This window comes from Gambusia affinis, linkage group LG12 (genome assembly GCF_019740435.1).
Source record: "Gambusia affinis linkage group LG12, SWU_Gaff_1.0, whole genome shotgun sequence".
NCBI classification, from domain to species: domain Eukaryota; kingdom Metazoa; phylum Chordata; class Actinopteri; order Cyprinodontiformes; family Poeciliidae; genus Gambusia; species Gambusia affinis.
The window spans coordinates 18,460,168-18,486,193 of record NC_057879.1 but is presented as its reverse complement, the minus strand read 5'-3'; the positions used below and the strand labels follow the sequence as shown (position 1 = coordinate 18,486,193).

Sequence of the window (26,026 nt, the reverse complement as noted above, 5' to 3'; positions counted from 1 at the left end):
CCTCCGTGTCTGACGAGGTGCGACCCCCGGAGGAGCGTTCACCCTCCTCCTTTCTCTTCTTCCTCCTTCTCCTCCTCCTCTTCCTCCTCCTCGTCGTCGTGCTGCCGCAGCAGCAACCAACGCGGTGAGTGCGTCCTGCAGCAGCGGCAGCCGCAGCAGCAAGATGTGGTGATACCTGACTCCGGAGTAAAAACCTGCAAATACCGATGGCTTCATGTGTAAATGTTTCGGCACATGTAACGGTAAGTTTTTCTTTCCTGCATCTATGGCTCTTTTGCATAACCAGCAGCAGCTGAACTAGTAAAGCATCAGATCCCACATGTTTCTTCTTGAAAATGTCAGAACACGCATGGAATTAATTTGAGTAAGAGTGCAGCAAATGTACAGTGAGATGTTTTACAAATGAAGGTCACCCACAAGTATGATATATTTAACATTTCTGGGGATAAAAAAAAAACAGGGCAGGGCAAAATTACCCTATTGATTCCGCAGCACTGAGGGAAGAAACATTTGTCTCATATTGATTGTAATTAAGGCTGTTTTTGTTCTGGCACACATCACCTGACATCGTTGGAGCTGATTTACAGGCTGGTGTGTATTGGGCTGCTTGATCTCAAAACACATATTACCCACATAGACATGGTGTTCACATTTACAGCATTGCATGTGGATTAATTGGAAGCATCCTTCCAAATTAGGCTGAGAGAAAAGTTGAATATTCAAGCATTAACGAGGAGGCTTGTGGGTAATGTAGTTTTTTAAAATAATATTTACAATTGATAGACTATGTACACAGAGTTCTGCTTATTAGTATGTACAATGGAACAGTAACAGAGTCATTGTTGCATATCTTCTCATCTTAGCCTGGGTATGTTTTTTGTTTTTCTACTAAAGTTTTGGCCAACAAACATACATTTCTGTTTAAATGTTTTTTTGTTTTTTTTTTCAGTTTCATCATTTTACTGGAATCAGTGCATAATTTTGCTGTAAATCACACAGGGTGTTTAACGCATCACAGATTTCTATGTGACTCTCACAAATCCAGCTTCTTGCCCTCAGGATGATTTGATGTTCAGCCTAACATCTGTTTCTTGCTTCAGAGCTTTGTTAATCCCAAACACATATGATTTGTTTTAACCCAATTAAATTTTTATGCTGCAAGATGCTACTAGTTTAATAGCTCACAAGAAAGAGAGTAAAACCAACTAAGCACATGTTTGATTTTCTTAGCCTTGTTTTCCACTGTTTGGTTCCACCCTCTAAATTTCTGGGTTTCAGCCCCCGAGCGCTGTCTGTTCTATTACTTGATGAAGCATCCGAGAGATGCTTTAGAGGTAATTGGATTCAGTGGTGGAGGGAAAGGACACATAGTGAAATTCATCTGTGTGCATGAACTGTCTCAGAGAGAACATGTATGCATGTTCTGCTGTTTCAATGATTGCCTGCATGTTATGTGTGTTTGTTGCTGCTGGTCAGAATGCGTTTTACTTTGTGTGATTTATGGTATTAACAGGAAGCTGTTGGGTTGTGTAAGGTGTTAAAAAAAGCAAGTGAGATGAGCTGGTTTGAAATTTTAATTCTTTACATATAATTTTTTTTTTTTATCAGAAATGTACCAATCAACTGGACAGTTTTTTAATGATTGGTAGGTGAATAATTTTTTCAATATATACACATTTATATTTACGTATTTACCTTGTACACAACTTTAAATTGTACTCCAACAAACTTTGCCAGGCTGCTAAATGTTTAGCCATTCGGTAGCATGAATGATGGCCCACTTAGGCCCCACTTCAATTATATATGTGGAAATGCCACTCAAATTTTGTAAGATTTTCCAAATATTAATAATAATGAAAATGCACTAATCTATAAGCCTAATACTTTTATGTATATATCTTTAAATATTCAATCTTTCAGCAAACAATCCTCCAGTATTAACTTCTGTCCACCTGAGGTAAGCACAATTACATCTCTAGCTTTGCATGCAGCCACTGATTTTCCAGACATGTAAAAAGATTTTGTGACATTAGTGTCAAAACTTTGACACATCAAATATACTCCTACCTTAATTTATGGAAATACAATTACAGGTCAAAACCAAAAAATCTGGTTGGTTTCCCCCCTTAAATAAATGCATCAACACCAAAAACTCCCATTGGGTTTGATCCCTAAAGAGCTTTAGCCCATGACTGAGGATAAACTTGTACATCTATCATATTTTGTGAGATTCAGAATTATTACTTCTATCACAGAACCTGCACCAGAAACTTTCTCTTTGTATGTTTTTGGGTCTGCACCACAGACCTCAAAGAAAAACTGCAAAAGATGTTATCCAGGACCTATCTTATTGATGCATCTATAATATTTATAGTTTGGAAAGAAATATACATCACACACCCAAACGTGTTCCCTGTGGTAATCAGTATACTTTATTCTTTGGACATAGAATTGGTAAAAAATAGAAAATCTGGTGAACCTTTATTGTATAAATGCAAAATGCTATGCAAAGAGAGTTTAAAAATATGCATCCACTTGATGTGTCTGTGTGTGTGTGAATGTGTTTATGTGTGGATTCCTGAGCACTATGAGTCAGCTGTGATAGGGTCTGATGCAAATGCAGTCGTTTTTTTTGTCATAAAAGAGCAACATTTGGAGGAAAGCACAATGTACATGTGTTTTAATACCTGTTCATTATGAATTAAAGATCTTCTGATTAGTCATTATTTCATCCATTAATTATCAGCAACTAATGGAAAGATTCTCAAGTCAAAGGGAATTTCAGGAAATGTCATGCTCAAAGTACAATCGCATAACAGCGTAAAATTAATGATACGTATTCCTGTTCCCCTTTTAAGTCTTCTGTTTTTTTTTCATAGCTTTGACATTAAGTGTGATTTAAAAAAGCAAACAGTGTCTCTACTTTGAAAACAGTTGTCACAATGAATGTAATCCATTTGTCCTGCCATGCTGGTGCATTATGTATGCTTAAGTGTAGCAATATTCTTTATATGACACAGAGGATTCATTATTTTTTAAAGTGATCTGTTTAAATTATTAAAGATAATACAATATAAATAAACACAAGAGAAGAGCTCAAAAGAATGTAAAAACCTAGGATTAAATATCATAGATTAAAAAATGTATAATGAAATACAATACTTTATATGAAAGTTTAGAGGGGAGTTATATAAATACAAAAAACGTTTACTTTTATCCAGTTAGCAAAAAAATTATCCAGTGAAAAGTTGTTTTTGTAATGATAATATGACAAAGCTGAATGAAAAAAAATATTGCATTTAGGAACAATACGACATGTGCACTTCCTAAAACCCAAACATTTCACACAAAATGCTGAACAATTTTATAATCTTGATGTTAGCTACAATCAACATGTTACTTTGGATTAGCAAAGGCTCCATGTTTAACAGAGAAGTATGGGCAATAAAATGGGGTGAATTGACTTAAGTAGTGCAGGTTATGTGTACAAATTAAACACCTTTTACACCTTGAAAGCAACTAAATGTCTTTTATACCCTTAAGGATTTAGAGGAAGGAACCACGACAAGAGGGAATCAGAAAACAAACAATATTTACACAAACGTAACATCAAAGATAATAAATGTTACCAATAAATATTTACATAAATACAAATCATTACATTTTAACAAATCTAAGGTGAATCCAAAGAATAAGTTAAGTTAATCCAAATTGGGATGCTCCAAGAGCTTTTACCTTTACCTTTTGCAGTTCTGTTTGTTTAACACACGATTTAAACCAACAGAAGTTTAATTAAACACACATTAACATTTTTTTATTACGGAATGTCTCCACAAATGTTTTAACCCAGCTAAAATGAAAAGCAGAAATAAGAAAACATTTGGTCTGTAACTCAGTTGTATCCATAATCATATTCTCTGAATAGAGCAACCCCTGGTCTGCATTACAGTGCAAAAATAGCTCACAAATAAATGTCAAATAAATAAAGCAAGAAAGAAAAATCCAGTTTTCCATTTTTTATTTATTTATTTGCTTTGCCACATTAGAACTCCAAACTTTAATAGATTTAATGATTATATATCAAATGGTTTTCATTTGATAAAGTACCAAATGAAAAAAACTTTAATAGTTAATCTGAACACTTTGCCATATTTTTGGCTTAAATACCCTTTATTCTGATTTACCTTAATTACATCCATTGTAACTAATACACTGGCTATATCAACCAAAAGTTATAAACCCCATCTGTGGATATTTTAATTTCAGTAGACATACAATTCTCTGATTCAGCTGATGGGAAGATGAACGATTTTAAATGCATCACAGTCATGAAAGAGAGCCTGATGGAGGCTCCAAAAAATTGGGGCCCAAGGTCTTGTGGGATGACGATTCTTAAATGCACAGCAAAGACCTCAATGGAATAGCTCACATTCATGTGTCAGAATGGCCCAGTCAATGGCCAGATGGAAATAATCAAATTGAAAATCTATGGGGAGACTTTCAGTTATGTCCCTGAGGTTCTAACTGAGCTTGAGTTTTTGTAAATGGCCTGAATGTTCATAGTGCTTTGCTAACTTTGAGGACTCCAAAGTGCTTTTCAGTAATGTCAGTCATTCACACCGATGGTGGCGAGCTACACTGTAGCTGCAGCTGCCCTGGCTGACAGAAGTGAGGCTGACATACAATCAGTACCACCTGATACTCTGATCACCACCAGCAGGCAAACCAGGGGAAGTGTCTTGCCCAAGAACTTGACTCAGATAGAATGAGCGAGGATTTAAACTGGCAACCTGCAGTTATAGGGAACTGTCCCGGTACAAATAATAATCTGTGAAAATGTTTGGTGTATAAAGCTTATAGACATCCAAAGCAATATTCACAATCAAGTATGATTTGTCAAATTATTGACTAAAAGTAGTAGTAGGGAGAATATATCTTTATGTTTCAAATGGAAAAAAAAATTCAGAGAAAGAAACATGAATAAATAATTTTGCTGCATACACATTTGTTTAATTAATAATTTCATTAAGTAAATCTGTATATTGATGGTCCTTCTTCTCTTTTGTGCACATTTCAGAGTCCATAATGTTGTTCTGACACCAAGGAACAGATTCCAGCGATTCCCTTCAAATATCAATCCACATTTAAACCAACACTGTTGAGCCATTTGGACACACGCTCTTCACCAGGCACGATGAGAGGCTACCTGTTCACTGCAATTTTGTTCCTGCACTTGGTGAGTCATTTGTCTGAATGTTCTGAATATGCATGCAGGTCTGCAATCATGTGAGATGAAAATGTTTGCATGCCTGCATTACCAGTATCCCATGTCTCAGGTTAATCTTTGGTTTGTTTTCCTAAACATGCCTGTGCACATGTATAATATAGTATATGTGCTGTGGTTGTAAAAAAAATAAATAAAAAATTCCCCACCGACAGCATCAGCATACGTTACAGTTCCAGGATCAGCTTTGTGTTAAGCCGTATGCCCTCTTCTTAGAACAATAACAGATGGCCTGGCTGACCAGAGAGCTGTGAATCCAACTGCTGTGACTCAGTTATTAGTGTTCCCATTGCAATTAAAAAGGATGAAAGATGAGTGGGAGGAATCACATCAGGCTCCCTGATCCAGCACAGCTGGACTTTAAAAGCTGCATCAGTGAGATTTCTACTTATTTTACCTGATTCTAAATGGAAACCAAAATGCAACACCTAATTAACAAAGCAGTTTGATCTTTTCTCACCTAGGATTACATGTAATTAAAAACATCGTCTTCAATTAAAAAAAGAAAAAAAGAAAACTTATTCTAATGTGCAAGGTGTCCTTACTATGTCCTTTAGCCATGCAGTTATGTGCTCGTTATTTGTATGGACTCTGGTCTTTACGGTGGATCCGACGGTCTGCCATGTCAGATGGGAATTTTATTATCTGTTCTGCACACTGCTGTGGGAGTCACTGAGCTACCTGGTCTTAGAAAATAGCCTTGGGGAGGGAAACTGTGTTCTGCAGATGCAGTATAAATGTCTTATCTGGACAGACATCTGTTTCAGAGAGGAGAAATGATTGAAAGTGGAGAATAAGAAGCACACATGAAAATTTGTTTCATTGATTTCGGATCCCTGCAGTATTGCCATGGTGACTGGTTAAGGTGGAATTTCAGGAGAATTTGCATAATGTTCTTCAGCTTCTCCATCTGTTTTTGTCTTGTTCTGTGTTCTATCCATCAGCTATTATGTTTTTCTGTTTCATCATTGTACTCGAAGTAAAACGCTTTTGTAATAATAGTAGAAAAAATACAAGCCTTTGTACAATTTAGAAAATACCTTTGTTGAATGTATGTGCAGGTTTTTTGTAATAAATTATAAATTAGACCTAAATCTTATTTATTATAATCCTTCATAAGACAGCTTGGATTTCTGCTGTTTATGCCACAAATCTGATTTTTATTAAAGAGTGGCTAAAAGAAAGCCACTACAGCAAGAAAGCATCAAACAATTTCTAATCCAATTCTATGTCAATTCATATTTAGCACACAGAGGAAACATAGCCTTTAATTTTAAACTGGACACATTACACCTACAGTGAGACAATGGTGCTGTGAGGATGCTTTCCTCTAACAGGGTCAGATTGGTTAAACTCGGGCATGCTTTGGTGGCGTAGGGGATAGTGCGACCCACATCTGGAGGCCTTGAGTCCTCGGCGCGGCCGTCGCGGGTTCGATTCCTGGACTCGACCGACATTTGTCACATGTCTTTCTCCTTCCCCCTTTCCTGTCAGCCTACTTTCAAAAAATAAGGGACACTAGAGCCCACAAATCCCTGGAGGGGAAAAAAAAAGATTGGTTAAACTCCATACTGGAAATTACTGACGGAGATCTTTTAAAACCCAGGGAAACATGACCCTCAGCATAGAGCCAGAAAATGTGGCTCCAACTTTAAATTAACAACAAATGAGAATGGCTCAGTCAAAACCCAGATGTAAATCTGTCAAAAGACATGAAATTGTTCTGACACTTTCCATCTGATCGAGCAGGCAAAAACTACATTCTCTGGATGTGGTTCTGGTAGAACAAACAACAAAACACTTCCTAAGGTTTTAGAAAGATCTGCAACGCCCCCATGGTCTAGGGGTTGAGGGGCGGTAACATAAAAATGTGTCCAGAGAAAATGAGTGGAATGTAAAATGATTTATTACAAAAAGATGGTTTCACAAAGAAAGGACAAAGGGGATCACCAAGCTCCCAAACACAAGCTATTAGCTTGTATCAAAATCAGTTTAAAGCAGATTCAAACTACTTAGCTTAGTGGCTGCTCTCCTGCAGCCTCCAGGTAGCCAATCAGGAAGGTGTGCCTTCACAGCTGAATCTGAATAACAAAAAAGGAGCCTGCACAGCTGTAAGAGGCCAGGGGCCGTAACAATATCAATTACTTTACACCTTTTAAATTTGGAGAAAATCTTGAAAGTCATGAATCATGTTTCTTCCATTTCACAAATACTATTTACCTTGTGTTTGTAAAATGAAATACAAGCTACATTTTAGTCAATAATGTTTAGTGTAATGTTATTGGTCAAAACAGCAATTAAAAGGCTTAAATTATCTTTAATTACATTTGATATACAGCACAGATACACTCTAAGGGGGTTGATGAAATATTGCTTTAGCTAATATCAGTTTTTTGATTGAGAGGTTCAGAGACACGATGGTATTAAAAGTCATATGCTGACTATTTTGTTTCATCTATTTAATACTTCTAATGTTAACACTGTACATTTCCATTGGAATAAAATCTGTTATAACTATAAATCAGCTAAAACAGCTGTTTTGTTTAATGTTTTAAATTAATGACAGGAGAATTCCCAAAGAAATACTCTAATTTAGGAGCTACTGGCAAGGAACGGTCTTAAATGAGTACAATAAATTATTCAAAGTATAATAGGATCTGGAACCAACTAAAGATCTATTTTCAATAAGCATAACCATATCTGCAGCTCTGTTTGCATAAATTAAGAATAACACATTCATCCTTTCATCTGACAGGTCTATCTGAATTCATGCCAAACATATCTTAGTCATCTGCATCCAATTATTTCTCATGTGGGATGCTTTGCCTTCAGTATGCTGGTTATATGCTGCTTAGCAACATGGATGCTATGTGTGAGTTTGAAAGGCGCTCTTCCTTTCGAACAGTATGGAGAAAATGTTTTATTGATTAAAGAAAGCAGCAATATAAAAAACAGGCAATGTTTACCCTCACTGAGAAGAAAAGAAGCAGCAGCTGTGTTCTTCCAAATTTCTTTGTTGCATAATTGGATATGTTAACACCACAGATATCTCTGATGATGCTCATGTGATTCATACGTCACCTAGCAGTTTTCAAATTCCAGCCATGTGCATCATGATGAAGAAAGAAGGGAATTCTTGTTCATTTTCGGGCAGTTGACGTCCCAGTCTTATGGCAGCGAGGCCTGAAGTGAATTGATTTCAGAGGGCAGAGATGGAGTGATGAGTCAGCTGTGGCTCAGAGGGCTGGGATATATTACACCTATCTTTTAACTGTGAGAGGAAAGGAGGGACTGTGGGTGCAAATCAAAGATTGGCCTCAAGAGAGTGACAGGAAACACTGAGTGTCCTGTCACTTGCAGTCGCAAGCAGCGACTACAGCAACTTTTAATTTTACTTGTGCACTGTAAAAACAATTTGTGTCATTATTTACAAATTTCTCTCTCCCCCAAGCATAATTTCAGCTTTTTTCCAAATAAATGTCAAACATGCATTCTTTCATAAAGCATTAGCAGAACGTGATTAAATGGTTTCTGAAACTTACTTTTGATGTGACAGTAGATTAATTCATGTTTCTCTGCAGGTCACCTCGGAGTCTGGGCACTGCATAATACAGCGTGAACATGAGAAATGCATGGAAATGATAGAAATGCACAACCCAGATGGCATTGAATTTGGTAAGTAAGGAAGGATGTGAGTGTGTCTCTGCAGACTTCTATGTGCATAATTCGGCATTAGATTGTTGCTTTTCATGGTTTCTGCTGCTGTGATTACATTTTGTGCATCTTTGGAAACTCGGTGGATCCTCAGAAGATCCGTTGATGAAAGTCATGTGTCAGCCTCAGAGAATTAATGGAAAAAGCTATGCTTTTTTTCCACTTAGTGATTTGCCATATTTCTGGGTTGTAAGGATCAGAAAGGAACATGTAGGGATGAGAGAGGAAGCTTTATTTTCATTCTTGAAAAATCCTGTCCCTGTAAGGCTGCTAAATAGCATATGCTGTTCTCTGTTAGTCTACAAAAGAAAATGTTTGCCTGTAATGTCATGCTGAGCTGCTTTCAGATTTTTTTGGATGTCTCCTTTTTTAGAAAACACGGGAATCTTGTTATGTGGATCCTGGAAGCAATTATTTTCTTGGCTATGGATTGTGGTTTTCATTAGCGTTTGCTGCAGGTTTCCTGCTGCTAGAAATTTGTCCAGCAGACTGCAACTTCCTAACTGCGCTGTGACTCACCTCTTTGCTGACAGCCACCAAAACTCTCCAGCCCCGCACCTCACCCCCAAAAGAAAAGGATTCAGAATGTGAGATAACAAGCTTAAACTGCAAATGAGTTGGAAGTTCAGCTTATTTATCTAATGGCGATTTAAAGGTGCTGTTGCTACATTGCACAAAGAGGGCTGCATGTTTTTCAAAAACAGCAGAACTTTTTCTAATCTTACTATGAGGTTATTTGATACTGTGTGGTCTGATGTACTTTCTTGTTCAGTTTTCTGTAGCTCCTGGTAAAAATCAAATATCCTGTTGTTGTTTCCTCTGTGACAGAGGGTGTCTAGTTGGAGGGGTTATATATAACTGTACACTGTCAGTGCACAGAGCCATGTGTTGGCCCTCTTTGACCCTTTAACTGATCCCTGTCTCCTCTTGTCCTTTTGAAGACGCCATTCTGCTCTTTCTGCTGACAGCAAATCGTTGGTGGGGAAATGAAAGTGACTGCTTTGCAGAAATTCTGCTTGCAGGCTTAAAAAAAGCATGAAAAGAGAAATAGTGGGGGTAAAAAATGGGAAAGAGGGAAAAAAATCAATTCATTTTTATTAAACTGTGTTTTGATTGTTCAGGTCTTTTGATAGCTTTATATTTACTATGACTATTATGTTTATCTAGGACATTTAGGATGTATTTGATCCAATCTCGTAATCATTAACCAAAATGTAGCTTCACTGTTTTAGGACAAGTATCTGGTGCGCTGGTTTCATTTTATGTGCAATTTCTCACACATTACATATTTTAAAAATGATGGACAAACAAGAAATATAAAATATCTTAAGAACTAAAATGAATAAAATAATACAAATGAATGACATAATTACTAAATATTTTTTAAATAGAAAAAAACATTTTTGAAAATCAAATATATTCAGCATAAAATTTTGATAATACAGTAGGTATTAATTAGCAACAGTGCATGTTAAAATAGGATACAGTATTCAGTCTTGTAAAAATGCTCAAAGTATTTTTTTTTTTCTCCAAAACATTACTCAAGTAAATGTAACAGTAAATGTTTCCAGTTACTAACCACCTCTGCTGCTCAGTGAAGATTCAGGATGCTTGTAGGATGTTTTGTAAGATGGCCAGCGATGCAGACAAAGTCTTTTATTAAGCCTTACCTCTGTGGTTCAGTGCGGCTCATTTGGCTCCGATTTGCCCTTTAAAAGGTAATTGGCTCCGTGTCTGGCTCAGCAGACAGAACCAAAACAGATTAGAGAGGCAAGCAGAGAAGCGAAAGGTCTGCAAACGCATACACACACATATGTAAAGAGACATATGCACACTCAAATGCAGTCGCACTATAAAATACATTCCAAACACAAACAACACAGACTTGGACCTGTCAGCATCCAGAAAACTGTTGCAGCAGAAATAATGAGGCAAAGCGACAGAGATAGAACAGGTGGAGAGCAAAGACCACAAAAATGGTGACGTACAAAAATAGATGGAAGCAGGTGAGGGAGTATCACCATGGAAATATAAAGAATAAAATATTAGATTAAAATTGCAATAAAGCAGCTTCAGAGAAATGTAAAATATAAAGACCTGCACATGTTTTGATAGATGTTCTCCTCACGGCAGGAAGGATTTGACATAAGTTAGATTAGTGTATTTTCAGAGCAGTTGTGATTTTATGTGACAAAAATTATTTCCTTAAAACAGAAGATATACAAATGTTTTTCTCCACTTTTTCAGCTCAGTTAATAAAAACAGAAAAATCTGAATTTGTAAAAAAAGTAAAAAAAAAAATAAAATACAACTAAGTTTTTAGTGGAATATATTGAAATGTGTTTACATAATTTTCAGGTCAACAATTAGTCAAGCAGAAGCAGTGTGAATAGTGAAAATGTTGCTTTCAGTCAAGAAAGTTACATTTCTTTTGGTTTCAGTAAAGTCAGTCCTGTTTGGTAGAGTGGCTTTCTGTTTTTCTGGGAGGATGTAATACTGCTGTGGAACATTTTTCACTCCAATTAAGTGACAACTTATTTCTAAGAAGAGAACATTTTCTTTGTCTCTTTTTGCTTAAATGCCCAAAACCTTGAAATCCTACAAAATATCCACAACTAAAGTTTTCTACAACAGATAAACAAATGTGATGAATAAATAATCAAATTTGCAGATCTGCATCTTCTTTTTTGTTTTCAGTTTTAATGAAAATAATGATAAAACTCCTGCATTGAATTTGACTAAGAAAAAAAAAAACAAGTTCTCTAATGGTAGCCAATACCAGACATTTCTTTGGAAGTCAGTCAGCATAAAAAAATAAATATAGCAAATAAAATATACTTTCTTGCTATATCAAGCAGTTGCAATCCAAATTCAATTCAGCAGATCATTAAAAGTTGAATTCCTTGGATTAAATGTTTTCCTAGGTAGAGGGTCATCAATAAGAAATTGAACCGTAAGGAAGTGATTAATTATTTTGTGTGACTGAACAACTGTTTACCAACAAACAGTTTGTTTTTTTTCTTGCTGCTGTGATGACAGCAGCACCTTTTGGAAAAATTTATAGATTTTGAACTTAAAAGCACAAAGAGTGCCAACACCTAAAAAAAAATTATTCCTTCTAATTTTCCATGGAGTTTGCTACATTTTTTACTTGTATTGTTACAGATTAAACGGTTGATGAAAACAATACAACAACAACAAAAAAAACAAGCATTATTAAAAGGTTCCCATTGCTGCTACCACAAATGGTCTCTCCAAGTCGCACTTCCTGGCTGAAACTACATGATCAAGAAAAATCTTTGGATTTACTGTCATTAAAAAATAATCTGTCACTTCTCTTAACTACGTACTCTACCACAATTCATCTTTATGAATCAAATACGGTGTGTTTATCATAAAACTGATAAACAAACCGATATATAAGTTTGTTCATCAGTTTTATAAGTAACTATATATAAGATATATAAGTAACTAAGTATGTTTTTATAACATTTCAGTGTGTCCTTGGATGTGGGACAACTTGACCTGCTGGCAGGCTGCCGATGTCGGTGAGGTTGTAACGGTCAAATGTCCTGAGTTCTTTCACGACTTCATGACCCCTGAAGAAGGTGAGTCACCTTGTCTGCATGGTCATTCCATTTAATGCTTTTTGAATGTCAGAATAAGTTTTCTCAATTGGTTTCTTTAAGACATTAAACTTTATATATATATTTTACATTTTCAGAAATTGGGAGGGTCAATCGAAACTGTACAGAGTATGGCTGGTCTGAGCCTTATCCGCACTATGTGGACATCTGCCTTCTCGACGACAACACAACAAAACCTGTATGACTTTCTTCTCTTGTTTAAATATACATATTTTTCCTGCATGGTCTCTAACTTTTGTTCTCAATCATCAGGATTATTTTGCATCGGTTAAAGCCCTGTATACAGTCGGGTACAGCACCTCACTGGTCTCTTTAACCACAGCCATGGTCATTCTCTGCAGATTCAGGTGAGTTTGAAGCTAAAATAGGAATAATTGAACATGAAAATAAAAACAGATAAAGTCTGTTTTTGATTCTATTCAGTAAGTGTACTGAATAAAATCAAGCTCTGCAGGGACCACGATCCAAAAGACTTGTTTGATACCAATGGAAGTGTCATGGTTGGAGTTACACGCTTGACCCACATGCAGAAACACAAGGAATCAGATAAATCAAGTTTATTTTCTTTTCAAAAAGGAAAAACCTGAAGAATGTTTTGGTTGGGTAAATGTTTTCTTGGAGAAATTGGATCGGAATCGTCTTAGTGCTGGAGGCAAGGAAGGGGAAAGGTACCGGTAAGTGTAATGTAGGCTGGAATAAAACTGATTTTGGAACTGGGTGAGGTGAGGTTCATCCGCCAGGGGGGGGACTCAGGTTGGGTCTGGAGCCTTGGAAGCTGACGGGAGGGTGGAGGAGTCCGGTCCGGACCCGAAGGTCGGAGGATCTTCAGATGTAGCGGACAGGGGAGTTCGAGCGTCACGAGGAGGGAAATCCACGGGCCAGGACGGGGTTCTCACAAGTCGAATACTCAGCGTCACGAAAATGCACTTGGAAGCAGGAAAAACAAGGAAGGATTACGAAAGTAGGATTCTCGGACAAAACTCAGAGAAATCACTCTGGAGCTCTGGGTACCATTACTGGTCAGCACTCTGGCGCCGGAGAAGCCGCCGCCCGCTCCTTTTACGCTGGCGATGATTGTGCCAATTACGCACCGGTGCGCAGGAACCGCCCTTCAACCAACCGTAACCTCCTGGCTCCTCCTGGTGGAAAAAAACAGCTCCCCACAAGACTAGACCTCCAAACCCAACAGGAAGTCCCTAAATATACTAATTAGAAGGCTTTAGCTAAGTAATTTGAATCAGCAGTGTTTGTTCTTGTCTATTGTAATAGAGCAAAAATATATTTCAACTGTGTCGCAGCAGTCACTGAGGAATTCAATATTATTTTGCTTCTCAAGTATAGTAAGCTACTATGTTCTTATTATAATTGCAGTTCAGCCTCTGATTGCAAGTGTGCCGTTTTCTACTAAAAATGTTTGTCATTTTCTAATAGCTAAAAACTTTTGTATTCATGGTTAAAAATAACCACCTCCCTAATGAACCAGTGAACCAGTGAACCAGTGAACCTAATGAACACCTAATCCTAGCTTTACTAAGGCTTAGCTAAACAGCAATAACAAGTTTACTTTATTTTTAGCACAAATACAATTTCTAAGGTGGCCAAAATCACGGAATTGCTTATTTTACGTGTTTTACAAATATAGTCAATATTTCATCAAAACCAAACTTTGTTTAAAACCTTTTTGATCTTAAACTATAGATGATCAAATTCTATCCTGTCTTGCTTTTAGTTTTAGAGGATGCTCCAAAAGGTCTGCAGAAAAGGTTTTTCTCCTGCTTTGTAAATTTAGTTCTTTGACTTCAATGTTGGAAAATATCATCATTTTGATTAATTTCATTACTCTTTCAGTTTCATGCTAAGCAGCTCTCCCAGAACAGCTAGGAGTGCCAATACAAACTCTCCATCTCAAGCTGAATGTTATTGTAAAACATTCCTTAATCTTACAATGTTTGTCCCACTCCTGGACCCCATACAGACTTTTTTAAATATGTAGGTAGGTAATCTGTCAGGAGGTTGTTGTAAACAAGCTCAATTCATTTCAAACTTTTTTGATTTGGACAATTTTGACTCTCAGTTTTAAACATTGCCCTGAATGTTTGAGGTTAAAGATGATAAAATGTGACTCATTTCTCTGTGCACACTCTCACTGTCTCCCATTTCTGCAGGAAGCTGCACTGCACCAGAAACTTCATTCACATGAACCTGTTTGTGTCCTTCATCCTGAGAGCTATCTCCGTCTTCATCAAGGACGGTGTGCTGTACCCTAAGGAAGACAGCGAACACTGCTTCATGCTCACAGTCAGTCATCACTGATGATTATCATATATCCTGTGTTTGCTTATAGGATTGTGTGTCAGTTTCAGCATATCTCCCCTTGTAAAGCCCATTTTTACAACAAATAATATGTTCTCCAAAGCCCGGACCCCCTAAGAAGTGCTGTTTTGGGGTCAGGGGTCAGATTTAGGGCTAAAGTGTGAATTAAATTTACGCTGGGTTTAGGGGTAGGCATGTACTAGTAATGGTTAGGTTTAGGTATAGGGTTAGGGACAGAACTGGGCCACTGAAATTAATAAAATTCAATTCAAAGTCCTTGTGAAAATAAAAAGACATGATGCGAGTGTGTGTGGTTTTCACCACAGGAAAAGAAAACAGCTCTGCTTGTTCAGCTGTTAATAAAAATTAATTTCAAATTGCAAAGTTAATCGCTTCATTTCTACCAATTTGAAGCAGATAATTGTGCAATTGGACTTTTATTGGTTACATAGTCCCAGTACATTTACATGTCCAAAGTTTTGATGAAGATGCCTATTTTTCAGAGAGCCAGGTTAAATAGTTTCACACAAAAGTGTAAATCATTTATCCTTCAGTTTTTCTGTCTCTTTCTTTTCACATCTTGAGAGAACTTCAACCAGGCACAAGTTTGTGTTTTCATTCATTAAAATATTAAATCTTTATGATTACAAATGCAAAACAAACTCTAAGCTTTCCCGTAGAAACAATTCCTTGCGCACTTTGGTAAGCTGCCATGACAAATAAACCTAATTATATAGGCTAATAGCTTTGAAAAGGCCTGCTAAAATATTCTACAGCAGACCCATTACCATCTGAAAGGCTGCCATGGTCTTGTTTTTAAATTTACTCCTTTACATCTGTTGCCATAGTGATTACAAGGTCATCATCATGGAGGGACTCTGAATTAGATCACTACTGTAATTGTCTGACCCAATTCTAAATGTGGACACCATTCATTAACATGGTGTCACTTGATTACACTTCACCTGACATTGAGGTGAGTCATTCCTGTGGGTAGTTTGAATATCCACTTCAATCAGTTCATGCTGCATTTTCATATGAATTAGTGGTAATTATTGACCACATCCCTTTATACAGTGATTAACAAGAATCCAGACGTTACTTATTTTAGAATTTGCAGTCTACATGGCTAAAAATGATTAAAAGCCAAATTAGAACTAAAATGGCCCAAATCACCCTATTTGTTCAGTTTGCTGCTTACCTTTTGCTGCACTTCATCTTCCTATTTGGAGAAAATGTGTTACTCTAAATATCTAACTCGTAAATGTAAAGTTGAATCACAACTTTAGAGAATATTATGAAACTGACTGCATCATGAAAACCAAGAAAAACAGATAAGTCAGAGATAATATTGTATAGAACATCAAAGCAGTCTTGGATCATAAAATAAATTGTTGTCAAATGACACACTGGGAACGATACATTCACAGAGCATTGTAAATTTAAATCTACAATGCTCAAGTCAGGTTTGTTTGCACATTTTGCCAACAAAGCAGTTTAATCTACTATATATGTTTTGGAGAATTTTTTTGGTTTCTCACTCTAGTGCATCATTGAACACTCCCAGGGTCAAATTGGACTAAGTCATTTAGTAATTTATAGAATAACAAAAGCATTTTAAAGTCAATTCTCGAGGCTACAGGGAGTCACTATAGAGACATTTATGAGACACATAAGCTTTCCCTCTGTTGTGATGGAGCACTGGTCTGAAACAGTACATTTTTGAACTCGGTTATCATGTTCTGTGGTGGAGGGTAAATGTAAGGATAAGAGCAGTCTCCTGTTGAGCACTTTCTCCTTCAAATATCTGACATTTTTGTCACATGTTGTTGCAGATTATAACTCGGCAATTCAAAGGGTTTAAGCAGTGACTCCAGCTAAAGATGAGATTTCTCTGAAGATCAAAATCTCAGCGTCCTGCTGCTCTAACATCCTGCCACTGTGTTCCTCAAGCAGGTGGCGTGTAAAGCAGTGATGATATTTTTCCATTACTGCGTCATGTCCAACTATTTCTGGCTTTTCATCGAGGGTCTGTATCTCTTTACTCTGCTGGTTGAGACCTTCTTCCCTGAGAGACGCTATTTCTACTGGTACACCATTGTCGGGTGGGGTATGTACCAATTTCTGAATGGATTAATTACTAAGTTGTTTTATCGTTTTAACTGCTAAACATATCTGCAGCTAAAAATTTTTTTTACAGTGGTGTAATTTGTGTTCTCCATGCTTTATCTATATATGTTTATCGATAATAGGAACTCCAACTATATGTGTGACTATCTGGGCTGTTCTGAGGCTTCATTTCCATGACACAGGGTATGTAGCAACTTTTTATTCTAACCAGTGTCCTATGTTTGTATATAAGAACATGTAGTTTACTAGCTTTGTTTTATTTTATAGTTAGATACTCTCATTTTGAGTGCTATAGCCGCCTGGGGTGCCATTCTTTCAGAGTATAGCACAGACACAAAGAAAAAAGATAGTATGTGCCCAGAATAAGTTTATTATTGCTTATTTTCATGCCCAGCCAATGAGGCGTTGGCACCCCGTGTACTGCTCAATGTATGCAATATAGGAAAATATGATCAAAATTGGAGGCTGAATATGCAACGGTTGATTACTGATTTTTAGCTTCAGATACAGTACTAAATTAAAGGGTTAACTTTTTCTTCCTTAGAAAATCTTGGATGTTTATTGTTATTGTTAGCTTGATGTATTAAGTATTCAGTGCTTTATTTGACAACAGAAACCCATAGAATGAGAGAAGCATTAGAGGAGCAAAAACAATAATTCTAAAAGAACTGAAATAGATTCTTTAAAACACAGTTTATTGTAACATTCACAAAAGCATGGCTTTTGTATTATATGAATGTAAAAGGTCAACAGGGTTTGAATATATTCAGGGAATATATACACTGGTAATTATAGGCACAGTTTTATTCAGAGGTAATAGAAATGTAATTTGAAATCTCTGAAAAGTGCTAGAAAGTTTCATTTGCCATCATGGAAAATTTTCTAAAAATGTGTTGGTCATTGCCGACAGATGCTGGGAAACGAATGAGCACACTGCCCTCTGGTGGGTGATTAAAGGACCAGTTGTGGCTTCAATTATGGTAAGTTCAAAGTATTTTCCTACTTAACTCTGATAAGTAAAAAATATATTTATTTACTCTATTTTGCAAAAAATTCCATTAATAAATAAACAGTCTTTTACCAGCAGCTTGAAGGCTGGCTTAGTAAAGGGTGAAAATAGCCAAAAATAGGCAACTATTTAAAAAAATTGCCTTTTCGTAGGAATTTGTGCTGCCTGCAAAGTTGTTTTTTTGTTTGTTTGTTTGTTTGTTTTTTGGCAGATCAATTTTGTTCTCTTCATTGGGATCATCATCATCTTGGTGCAAAAACTTCAGTCCCCTGATATCGGAGGAAATGAGTCCAGCATTTATCTGTAAGTTGCATCACAAATTTTAGTCAGAGACTAAAATTTAGAGTTGTCACATCTGCGAGGCGTTATTTTGGGTTGAAATTCGACTATGATGGTTTTTATTATACCTTACTCTCATGTAAGGTAATGAAATATTACATACATTAGCTTCTTAGTTCTGACAAACAAATATAAATTGGTGGTTTATAATGTTTTATGCCTTCTTGTGTGTGTATATATATATATATATATATATAGATAGATAGATAGATAGATAGATAGATAGATAGATAGATAGATAGATAGATAGATAGATAGATAGATAGATAGATAGATAGATAGATAGATAGATAGATAGATAGATCTATATATGTATATATACATATTTAAAACTGTGAGTCATATTATTGCTCTGAGAAGCACAAATATTGAACTGGATAATGTTTTTGAATTGTGGTCATATGGTCGGAGGTAATCTTACTGGAAAAGCTAAACCACAATCAGTGATGATTGTGCAGTTTTACATAAGTCAAGTATTAAAGGTATCTTATAACCTGTTGTGTCCACCTTTCCTTTATACTCACATGTACTACCTGTTGCCAGGAAGCCTGAGCATCTTTGTGGAGTTGTAGTTTAGTCAGACATCACTCCTGGTCAGATCCCACAGGACTGTCTTTTAAAGCCCTGCAGATAATGCCATTTTCATCTGCTGCTTGCGTCCAGGCGTGCGTGACAAACTGAAGATGTGTGAGCGTGTGCAAGACTGCGTCCCTAAAGACATTGTCTTTGTTGTATTGTGTGTTGTCTTTGTGCTGTATAGCAGCTGTGCTCAGAAATGCTTCAGTGAACCCACACAGGCTGTTCAGCATTCGTGCAGGATGTCAGAGTTATCCACCATCACACTGTAAGTGTGTATGTGTATGTGTGTGACTGCTTTTTGTGGATTGCATGTATGTGTGTGCGTATTTGTGTTTCACGCTAGGGGTTCCAAATATTTTAATTTATTTGAATAACAAACAGAAACGGGGAAAAAACTGAGTTAACTTATTGCGAATGCAAAAATAAACATATTTTTGTTTTCTTTCAATTTGGGTTTGGATTTCATTTTCTTTTGTATTTCAAGAGTTCCTGCCACATTTTGATTGCAGTAGGAAAATACCTCTGCTTTCTTGCTCAGATTTAGATACGTAGGTTGCAGCGTAGGGTTTGCAGTTTTAATAAAAACTATTGGAACTGAAAAAATCTGCTTCATTTTAGGCTGAGCAGCAAACCTTAACACAGTAATCAGTGGGAGCTAAAGTAAGTAAAACTACTTTTGATAGTATTGGGAAAGATATCAGCACTATTTTTCAGAGTAAGGTTTTGCTTCAAATTCACATCCCCAAGATGGAAGAGAATCAACCCTCAGAAAAAAAACAAAGGAAAAACAGAATATTTTTACTACTTTTCATTCAAACAAATTGTTGTGCTGTGTAATATATGAGTTTCCTTCAAAATTCATTATACCATCAAATTTATGCTACATATGCATAAAACCTAAGACTCAATTTAACAATTTATACTAATTTCTTATTTTTGCCATGGCAGGTCACTACTAGCAAATCTTTGAAGGAACTCCTCTTTCAAAATTATTTTTTATGTTTTAAAGACATTTTAGCTTCTTCATGAAAGGAAAAAACAGCAGAGGAAAGACAATTTTTTGCTTGTTAAAAATCAAATGGGTAGGGATTTTTCTGTGATATATATTATGAGCAAAGTATTGATTGAAAATAGGCAAACACTGTATCATTTTAAAGCAATGAAAATGTCTTTTTATTGATATATGGTGTAGACCAACTCAATGTAGCGTTCAATGTAGAATTTCTTCATCAGTTTGAAGAAATTCCTAGTACAGTGTTGGTTTTACACTCCTTGTTTGCTCCAAAATTGGAGTGAATAATTACCAACGTACCAATTTAGCTTTTCTTGTCTCTTCTAAATCTCAGCAAGAAAATGAATCCAACTAATAGTTTATTTATTTATTTTTGGGGGGTCATAAGACATACTGAAATTACTTTTGCACAGCTGATCCTTCATTAATTTTGTGTGTAGTCTGTGTTATTATTATTTTTTTTTCTTTTAGTTGTGTGTGGTGGGGGTTTTTTTGGCCTTTTTGTATTTCCATAAGTCACCAGTGTGTGTGTTGCTGGGTTTCTGATGCATACCACAGAAATAAAGACCAAATAATTTATTTAACCAATCTTATTTGCAACAGTAATTCAGAATGACAATTCTGAAATGAATTTTAATAGTAAGATTCCATCTTCAATTTGAATTACTGGCTTTAATTTGTGGCATGTCACATCAGTAGTACATCATGTTGCATCAGTAGTACAACTTCTGCGTCTCACTTGAGTCTAAGCAAAATGAATTAACTTACATAGAAGCACCTGTTGTTCTGTACATGTCAATAAGATCAAATAAATATATTTTATTTATATGTCCGTGCGTGTCTGTGTGTGTTCATGTTCAGGCGTCTGGCACGCTCCACTCTTCTCCTCATACCCCTGTTTGGTATTCACTACACTGTGTTTGCCTTCTCGCCTGAGGACGTCAGCAAGAGGGAGAGGCTTGTCTTTGAGCTGGGCCTTGGATCCTTTCAGGTTTGTTGTTACTCCTCCCAAAATATCGCGGTCCTTACTTACAAAGAACCCTGAGACTAGAACTAGTCACAGTAGTAGAAAGTAGAAATTTTCTTTCAATTTTGCCTCAGTAAGATAAGTTATGCACAAAGCACCATAGATTTTAAGACAGACCCTAACTTAGCAAAATGCAAAGAGAATTGTGATTTATTTACGTTTCTTCTCAGGGATTTGTGGTTGCTGTTCTCTACTGTTTCCTCAATGGAGAGGTAAGCTATTATCACTTTTACAGTTTCTTTTTTATCACTTTTTATTTATTTTTGATACATTAACACCTTTCACCATGAATGTTTGCGCATCTACAATCAAATACATTACATTACTTGACTTAAAAAATAATTACAATGATTTCAAAGGTGTTAGTATTCATAAATATTTTAACTAAAACAATATTTTAAACTGTTTGGATGGAGTAGTGACCAATGTACTAATGTAGTGTAAGAGTGTATTGAGGTTACATTTTCTGATCAGGGAACACTTTAGCATTCTAGGAGATATTAGAAACAACGTCAAAACTTACTGATACTGGATTTACATGAGGTGACAAACAGACAAAGTCTAAAGAGAAATAAGTTTATTCAGAAAGCCTTCAGACAAGTATTACTTTCTAAGGTCTATTTTATTAAATGGCAAAATCTATTCATTTTAAATCTGGTTATATACTACAGTTATTAACTAGATGTCCTATAAAGTTTGTGTTGTACAGGTGGTAGTTACCTGCTAATTAAATAGACTAAATTAAATAATCTAAACCAATTTGTATGCGGTATATACTACCATAAAAATGTTGTCCTTGCATAAAAAATAAATTTTGACCATCAATAAAAATTTTGAGGTCTTGTTTTACCATGACCACTTCCCCACAAACAGTAAGTGAACCTTTGGTGGAGCTGGTACAGCTTAAAGTACATTAAAAATGACCTTGTGAAGTTTCTCCCTAAAGGTGCAGTCGGAGATCAAGAGGAAATGGCGCAGCTGGACCGTGAACCGGTACTTTGCTGTGGACCTGAAGCAGCAGAGGCACCCTTCGTTGGCCAGCAGTGGGGTGAACGGCGGGACTCAGCTGTCGATCCTCAGCAAGAGCAGCTCGCAGATACGCATGTCCAGCCCGCTGGCGGAGAACGCCAACATCAGCCTGCCGACCTGAGCGTCTGATAGTCCAGAGCCGACTTCAAGGTGCCGTTCCACTTACGTTAGACCAACCAGAGCAGACCAAAGTGGCCCCTTGTAATTCTTATATTTTCTACTTTATAAAAAGGGAGAGCATTTTGCTAGAGATGATCAGCTTTATTTGGGTATACAATGAAATAGAAATACTTATTTATAAAAAAACATGGCGATGGTAATTTTTTTATAATTATCACAGCACATTATCATTTTAGATAAATAAAGTTAGATTTAAATTCCCTATAAGCAAACCATCCTCAGAAGTGTAAGCAAATAAAGATTGTGCCATAAGGAAGACATACATTTCCTGAAACATTTTAGAAAAGTGATTCTTTAATATTAAATATTTGGGGGTCACATTTGATCTGTTTGTGTACACTAACTGTGCTTCAAAGTGCCATACAGTTCGCCTGACTGGATATCACTATAGTCCAAAGGTTTAAAAAAAAAAAACAGAACCAAAAGCTCGTCTTGCTTGTACAAAATGCTCAACGTTTCTATGTAAATGTTTCATCTTGAATTTAAACACGTTCCTACAATCAGCCGTAAGTACAGAGTATGTCAAAAACACTCATGTGTAAATAGTTACTTTTAGTGTCTAGATTAGATCTATCTCTTTAGCAACAGTGTATTGTAAAGACCTTTTCAAACAAAAGGAACTGGAGCCCAAATCTGTAGACACTGTCATGTACGCCGGGGCCCCAGTGGTTCATGCTCTCTCTAGTCTGGTTTTCCTTTATACAAAATATGGAAAGGAAACATGTAATCTACAAGCTCAGTGAATAACAGGAGAGCAGCAATTGCCAACTTTTTAAAAATAAAACCGGTTTTTGTTTTACCCTTCAAAGTGGATAATTTAAACAGAGGTGTTCTAGTCAATACATGTCATTCTGCATTTTGTACATTTGCAGTTTTTGTCATTTCTTACGCAACCTTTATAAGTAGGACATTTTGTTATCTGCCAGAGGACATGGTGCACTGGCCAAGTGTGATAATAATATTCAGCGTGATAATAAATAATCACAGTTTGAGAGCTGATTACTTAAACTGATTTTCTATAATCCGCTTATCATCAACTCTAAGGAAATGTGGTAATCTACCAACAGGATGTTACTCAGTTATTTTGGTTTTAACAGTGCTTACAATCTTTCAGATTTCATTGTGAGGGATTAGAAGCAACATAAATGGGAATAGAGAGTTAAATTGTGAGATTTGAGCATTTATAATCATTTATCACAAATTCCTTTTACTTTATGAAAACACATACTTGCAACAAAAATGTTATCTACTGCAGGCTTGTCAAAGTGCATGGGTATTAAATGTTGTCTGATGGTTTAAAACGGAAGGAAAGAAATGGTAGTGCATATGTACAAATGGGCAAATAAGGAAAAGTGGTTTTTGCCACCACAAATTTCAACAAACCCAACATGTGTTGTCTGTGAACATGAGCAATCTGTGCCAATGTTTGTCTCCAAACATAACTTCACCATGCCATGATTCTATAAGTGCTGTATTTCATGATGGGTAGTCATCCTCACTCTGTGCTCATCGATTGTGCCACCTTTAAGCAGCTCCTTTTGCAATTTGATTAGACACCTCATTTTCCAAAGTGCCTACTCATACAAATAGCTATCATTTTTATTATCAGTGAACACATGGTTTTAACAACGTTATTTTCTGCAAAGATTAAATAATGTGGCTTTATTGTGGGTAGCATGCTTTTTGACAATGTGTCACTGGTAGTTGAATAATTTGCAATTTATTATAAGAGTTTAGCCTTTTTTTCTAATGAAATGCAAAATAAAATGAGGATATAGTTGAACATCGTCAACGAGATTAATTGAGGTGTTTTTATTGCATCTACCATACATTTTGAATTTCCATGCCATTACCACCACATGACTTCAAAGTAGAAACATTGATATTGTTAGTGATCAACAAAGGCTTTAATTTACTTGCTTCTGACAATCGCATTTACGTGTTGCTCTATGTCCTTTTTTTGTGGTCAAACTAGCTAAAAAGTCATTACTGTGCACATGAAAACCATGTTAAATTAAAATGTGAAAGGGTGTACATAGGAGTTTTCCTCCATATTTTTAATTTAGATGTTCATTTCTTGTCATACAAGTAGACTATAAGGTTGTTGTATCATTAAATGATGATTTATGATACAGCTGTGGATGTATATTTATTTTCCAATGATTATGTGCTATGTACCATATCGACTTGTACAGGTAACAAATAGTTTTGTCTGTAACGTAAATGTCTGATTTTATTACACTAACTGATGCAGACTTGGTCAAAGTGCCATAAAGATTGTGTCCCTATATAAGATTATAAGGTGAGATTTGTGGCAAAAGATTTCGCTTCTTCTGACTACATGGAGAAAAAACACAACTTATTGTGCTGAAAAATAGGGTCTAAAATGGCTTTATAAAAAAATCATGAAGAAGAATTTTCTTTTCTGTGTGGAAGTCAAAGTATGTACATAGAGAAAAAAATTGACCGCTGCAACAGTTGTGTTTGAGCGTGTGATTAAAAACCACTCTGCTGCTTATGTGTTTCTGTCACCAGCATTCTGAGTCTGAACCTCAGAAAGAAACGACCATGTTTTAATGCTGTTACTGTTTGAGAAAAAAACAAGAAGAGTTGAAAACTCCTCACATGACCACATATGTGCTGTGTATTTGTCCACCACTAGATGGAAGCAAAACTTTGTAATAGACGAGAGAGCACGGAAGGAAAGCCTTTTATTTACTGATTGTATAGGCTTTGTATTATGAATTTGCAGGACGAATGTTTAAAAAGAGAGACAATAACTATATTTGTATCATTATTAACATAATTTCTTATTTCCTATTTTACATGAATTGTCAGACAAGCCATGTGAGCCTAATTAATACTGATTATGTAATCTTTAAAAGAGCACTGTAAAGGTTAATCCATACTTCAGCTAAAATCATCCATGTTCATTTATATTGCTTCAAAGCAAGGTAAAGGAAATCTCAGTCTCTAAAGCAAAAGATTTACAGTTACACTTGAGGAGTTATACTTTGTTCTTTATGACAAGTTTATATGATAATTAAACAGAACTGTGTATATTATCTAACAACATAGCACTTAGAAAACATTTTGTTTTTACCTAAATAATTACATTCCATTAGAAATTTTTAGTAACCACTTCAAATATGTTTACGACTGAATTAACCTTTTGCTGTGAGGGAAATGAGCTTGCTAACTCCTCACCATTTTTCTCCAAAACAAAACACATATTGAACATTTATTTTCCCATTAAGCTCAAAAGCCCATATAAGACGGCTTCTCCATTATGTGATCGGTGAAAGAACTAATATGGAGAGAGGAGTTGAGATGGATCAGCCTGACTATGTTGCAACTCTGCTTTCAAAGTGAGGTAGTTACAGCCCCAAATCAGCTGACCTGTACAAAGGGTCAAAGTTCTGATTAATGCTTTGTGTGCCCAGTCAGATATGAGATTTAAATGTGTAATCAAGGCCCAGAAATTTCTAGTTCAGTTTCTATTTCTAATATATATATTTTTAATATTTCTAAAAAAAATTAGACTCTAAAAACAACTCAAAAAAAGTGTATTCTAAATAGAAAATCAATTGCTATACTAAGATACATGAGATATGCTAGTATATCTAGAGGTAGTAGCTAACTCTAGTCTGGATAGTATTGACCTTTTGCAGCTATGTCACTTAATCACTTAGTCAAAAGGCGCCTTGACAAAATGATTGTTTTCCCAAGTTGTTTTTGCCAGTAAGGCCATGATTTCTACACT

General features: G+C 35.9%; 1 protein-coding gene across 12 annotated transcripts; it reads left to right on the top strand.

Moving 5' to 3' along the window:
- adcyap1r1a (adenylate cyclase activating polypeptide 1a (pituitary) receptor type I) lies at positions 1-26,026 on the top strand. 12 transcript variants are annotated; one of them, XM_044134039.1, is made up of 17 exons: positions 2-242; positions 1,609-1,645; positions 1,921-1,957; positions 5,078-5,236; positions 8,866-8,959; positions 12,496-12,606; positions 12,723-12,823; positions 12,898-12,992; positions 14,811-14,943; positions 16,912-17,068; positions 17,211-17,271; positions 17,999-18,068; positions 18,309-18,400; positions 19,197-19,280; positions 20,889-21,018; positions 21,225-21,266; positions 21,988-26,017. In XM_044134039.1, the coding sequence occupies exons 4-17, from the start codon at positions 5,195-5,197 to the stop codon at positions 22,210-22,212; spliced, it is 1,437 nt and encodes a 478-aa protein (XP_043989974.1). In that variant the 5' UTR covers positions 2-242; positions 1,609-1,645; positions 1,921-1,957; positions 5,078-5,194; the 3' UTR covers positions 22,213-26,017. The 12 variants fall into 12 exon arrangements, with proteins under 12 accessions (XP_043989977.1, XP_043989974.1, XP_043989975.1 ...); XM_044134040.1 differs by lacking the exon at positions 1,921-1,957; XM_044134042.1 differs by lacking the exons at positions 1,609-1,645; positions 1,921-1,957 and having other exon boundaries at positions 1-242; positions 19,200-19,280.